This window comes from Epinephelus moara, chromosome 5 (assembly GCF_006386435.1).
Source record: "Epinephelus moara isolate mb chromosome 5, YSFRI_EMoa_1.0, whole genome shotgun sequence".
Classification (NCBI taxonomy): domain Eukaryota; kingdom Metazoa; phylum Chordata; class Actinopteri; order Perciformes; family Serranidae; genus Epinephelus; species Epinephelus moara.
Window position 1 is genome coordinate 3,853,100 of NC_065510.1, and position 4,549 is coordinate 3,857,648.

The 4,549-nt window shown below is 54.3% G+C and overlaps 2 protein-coding genes across 2 annotated transcripts in view; one reads left to right on the forward strand and one right to left on the reverse strand.

Moving 5' to 3' along the window:
- Window positions 1–1,037, reverse strand: part of tpcn3 (two pore segment channel 3) — a 33,158-nt gene extending 32,121 nt beyond the window's left edge. The window contains exon 1 of the mRNA XM_050044856.1: window positions 1,029–1,037. Within this exon, the coding sequence (XP_049900813.1) occupies window positions 1,029–1,037 (9 nt within the window). The remainder of the gene's footprint in view (window positions 1–1,028) is intronic.
- A 1,760-nt stretch (window positions 1,038–2,797) lies between these two features.
- Window positions 2,798–4,390, forward strand: LOC126389867 (uncharacterized). Its single transcript, XM_050043820.1, has 2 exons — window positions 2,798–3,999; window positions 4,061–4,390. Exon 1 carries the CDS (start codon window positions 2,838–2,840, stop codon window positions 3,483–3,485), a length of 648 nt encoding a protein of 215 aa, XP_049899777.1. The 5' UTR covers window positions 2,798–2,837; the 3' UTR covers window positions 3,486–3,999; window positions 4,061–4,390.
- The last annotated feature ends 159 nt before the right edge of the window (window positions 4,391–4,549 follow it).

A 4,549-nucleotide genomic window follows, 5' to 3' on the forward strand; every position in this document is an offset into this window, starting at 1 on the left:
ACATACTTCAGTCACTTGCGGCTAGGCATGGAGTAATTCTTAGCAAGAGACACTTAATTCGGCTGCTCAAAATACATGCCAGCTGAATGAATGAATGAATGAATGAGTGCGTGACANCTTAGCAAGAGACACTTAATTCGGCTGCTCAAAATGCATGGGCTTAAACGCAAGGAATATGCTGATGTCGGGGAAGTTATAGATTTCATCATTCACCAGCTGGAAGGACCTGGGAGACTACATGGCTACAGGTGGATGTACAACAAGTGCTTAAAGAATGGAATTCGTGCAAAAAAGGAAGATGTTTGTTTGATTCTTGCAGCTCTGGACCTTGACGCCTCAGCCATCCGTCGTTCCAGGAGACTAAACCGTAGGCACTATTTTGCTCAAGGACCTAACTATATCTGGCGCCGCAGTGATGATGACAGTAGAGCTGGTGAATAAAGCTACATCGCACGAGCAAGTACTACAAATCAGAGGATTGAAAGTTGGTAGGGTGTACTCCTCCGAGAACCGTCACCTTATCGTGGTGGAGGAGTTTGAGTGCCCTAATGACCCTAGGAGCTATGCTGTCGGGGGCATTTTGCCCCTGGTAGGATTTCCCATGGCAGATTGCTTCTGGGCGAAGGGTCAGACGAAGAACGGTTCAAAAGACCCTTCATGATGGATACAAACAAGGACACGTGTACCCGGCCCGGAGGATTACCGGGGCCCCGCCCTTGAGCCAGGCTTTGGGTTGGGGCCCGTGGGCGAGCGCCTGGTGGTCGGGCCTTCGCCCATGGGGTCCGGCCGGGCCCAGCCCGAACCAGCTACATGGGCTCGTCCCCCTGCAGGCCCACCACCCGCAGAGGGATCCAGAAGGGTTCGGTGCAATGTGGATTGGGCAGCAGACCAAGGCGGGGGTCTTGGCCGTCCGATCCTCAGTTACAGAAGTTGGCTCTTGGGACATGGAATGTCACCTCTCTGGCGAGGAAGGAGCCGGAGCTTGTGGAAGAGGTTGAGCATTACCGGCTAGATATAGTTGGCCTCACTTGACACATACTTCCGAGTCTGGAACCCTAGTCCTTGAGAGGGGTTGGACTCTCTCCTTCGCTGGAGTTGCTCCGGGTGAGAGGCGGAGGGCCGGGGTGGGCTTTCTGATAGCCCCCAGACTTTCTGCCTGTACAGTGGGGTTTACCCCGGTAGACGAAAGGGTTGCTTCCCTGCGCCTTCGGGTCGGGGAACGGGTCCTGACTGTTGTCTGTGCTTATGCACCGAACAACAGTTCAGAGTACCTACCCTTTTTGGAGTCCCTGGGACGGGTGCTGGACAGTGCCCCGACCGGGGACTCCATTGTTCTGCTGGGGGACTTCAACGCTCACGTGGGCAATGACAGCGGGACCTGGAGGGGCGTGATTGGGAGGAACGGCCTGCCCGATCTGAACCCGAGTGGTGTTCAGTTATTGGACTTCTGTGCGGGTCGCAGTTTGGCCATAACTAACACCATGTTCAAACATAAGAATGTCCATCGGTGCACGTGGCACCAGGACAGCCGTGGTCGCAGATCAATGATCGACAATGTAGTCGTATCATTTGACCTGCGACCATATGTTCTGGACACTCGGGTGAAGAGAGGAGCAGAGCTGTCAACTGATCACCACCTGGTGGTGAGTTGGATCAGATGGTGGGGGAAGACGCCACGCAGACCTGGCAGGCCCAAACGAACAGTGAGGGTCTGCTGGGAACGCCTGGCGGAAGAACCTGTCAAGATGATCTTCAACTCCCACCTCCGGGAGAGCTTCGACCGCGTCCCGAGGGCAGAGGGGGACATTGAGTCCGAATGGGCCTTGTTCCGCTCTGCCATTGTCGAGGCGGCTGTTGTGAGCTGTGGCCGCAAGGCCGCTGGGGCCAGTCGCGGCGGTAATCCCCGAACCCGCTGGTGGACACCAGAGGTGAGGGGAGCCGTCAGGCTGAAGAAGGAGGCCTACAGGGCATGGTTGGTCTGTGGGTCTCCGGAAGCAGCTGACGGGTACCGGCGGGCCAAGCGGAGCGCAGCAGCGGCAGTCGTTGAGGCAAAAACTCGGGCGTGGGAGGAGTTCGGTGAGGCCATGGAGGAAGACTATCGATCGGCTCCAAAGAGGTTCTGGCAAACCGTCCGGCGCCTCAGGGGGGGAAGGCGGCAACTTGCTCACACTGTTTACAGTGGGGGCGGGGAGCTGCTGACGTCAACTGGGGACATTGTCGGGCGGTGGAAGGAATACTTTGAGGAGCTCCTCAATCCCACCAACACGTATTCCAGTGAGGAAACAGAGACGGGGGTCTCGGGGGCGGGTCGTCCAATTTCTGGGGCAGAAGTTGCTGAGGTAGTGAAACAACTCCGAGGCAGCGGAGCCCCGGGGGTGGATGAGATTCGTCCTGGATATCTCAAGGCTCTGGAGGGGTCATGGGAGTTTGCCCAACCAGTCCACATGTGTTTTGTGGATTTGGAGAAGGCTTACGACCGTGTCCCCAGGGGCATCCTGTGGGGGGTGCTCCAGGAGTATGGGGTGGGTGGCCCCTTGCTAAGGGCCATCCAGTCCCTGTACCGAAGGAGCATGAGTCTGGTTCGCGTGGCAGGCAGTAAGTCGGACCTGTTACCGGTGAGGGTTGGACTCTGCCAGGGCTGCCCTTTGTCACCGGTTCTGTTCATAACTTTTATGGACAGAATTTCTAGGCGCAGCCGAGTGGTGGAGGGTGTCAGGTTCGGTGACGGGAGGATCTCGTCCCTGCTTTTTGCGGATGACGTGGTCCTCCTAGCTCCATCGAACAGTGACCTCTAGCTCTCGCTGGGGCGGTTCGCAGCTGAGTGTGAAGCGGCTGGGATGAGAATCAGCACCTCCAAGTCTGAGGCCATGGTCCTCAGCCGGAAAAGGGTGGATTGCCCACTCCAGGTCAAGGGGGAGGTCCTGCGTCAGGTGGAGGAGTTTAAGTATCTCGGGATCTTGTTCACGAGTGAGGGTAGAATGGAGCGGGAGATTGACAGGCGGATTGGGGCGGCGTCAGCAGTGATGCAGGCGCTTATCCGGTCCGTTGTGGTGAAGAGGGAGCTTAGCCAGAAAGCGAAGCTCTCGATTTACCGGTCGATCTACGCTCCAATCCTCACCTATGGTCACGAGCTCTGGGTAGTGACCGAAAGAATGAGATCGCGAGTGCAAGCGGCCGAAATGAGTTTCCTCCGCAGGGCGGCTGGGCTCAGCTTTAGGGATAGGGTGAGGAGCTCAGACATCCGGGAGGGACTCAGAGTAGAGCCGCTGCTCCTCCACATCGAGAGGAGCCAGTTGAGGTGGTTCGGGCATCTGGTAAGGATGCCTTCCGGACGCCTCCCTTGGGGTTCCCGCGGAAGAGCTGACGGAAGTGGCTGGGGAGAGGACTGTCTGGGCTTCTTTGCTGAGGCTGCTGCCCCCGCGACCCGGACCCGGATAAGCGGAGGACGACGAGTACAAGTACGAGCACGACCTAGCAGCATTTAGCTGGAGAAAATTACAGCCCATCCAGATTTCAATGGCGGAAAGACACTCCTGTAGGACTGTTAGTTTCTCCAACTCATCGGGCTTGAAAGAACAGTACAGCTGGATGTCATCTGCGTAGCAGTTGTAGGAAATTCCTGAGAAATTACTGATGAGGGAGGCCAGAGGGAGCATATATAGGGCGAAGACAAGGGGCGCGAGGACGGAACCTTGAGGCACGCCACACGAAAGGGCAGAGGGGTCAGACTTAAAAGGGCCCACAGCCACAGAGAAGCTTCTCTCCCTAAGGTAGGAACCGGACCAATTTCATGTGCTTCCGGATATGCCAACCCACTCCCTGAGTCTGTCCAGCAGGATGCCATGATCGACCTTATCAAACGCCGCCCTGAGGTCTAATAGGACTAGGACAGAACATTTACTGTTATCAGCTGACATCATGAGGTCATTTGAGACTCTAAGGAGGGCAGTTTCAGTGGAGTGTTTTTTTACGGAAGCCCGATTGAAATTTGTCTGTGAGGTTATAATTAGACGGATAGTTTGTGAGTTGGTTGGCCACAACTTTCTCTAAGACCTTAGAGACAAAAAGCAGCTTGGAGATGGGTCTGTAATTTTTTGGAACAGAGGGGTCCAAATTAGGCTTTTTAAGGAGAGCCTGCTTGAAGTAGGAAGGGACAGAGCCAGAGACAAGGGATCTGTTGATGATGGTGACTATACTAGGGCCTACAGAGCTAATTACACTGCTCAAAAAAATAAAGGGAACACTAAAATAACACATCCCAGATCTGAATGAATGAAAAATTCTTATTAAATACTGTGTTCTTTACATAGTTGAATGTGCTGACAACAAAATCACACAAAAATTATCAATGGAAATCAAATTTATTAACCCATGGAGGTCTGGATTTGGAGTCACACTCAAAATTATCTGGATTTGGAGTCACACTCAAAATTAAAGTGGAAAAACACACTACAGGCTGATCCAACTTTGATGTAATGTCCTTAAAACAAGTCAAAATGAGGCTGTATGACCTCCCTACAACGCCTGGGCATGTATGACCTCCCTACAA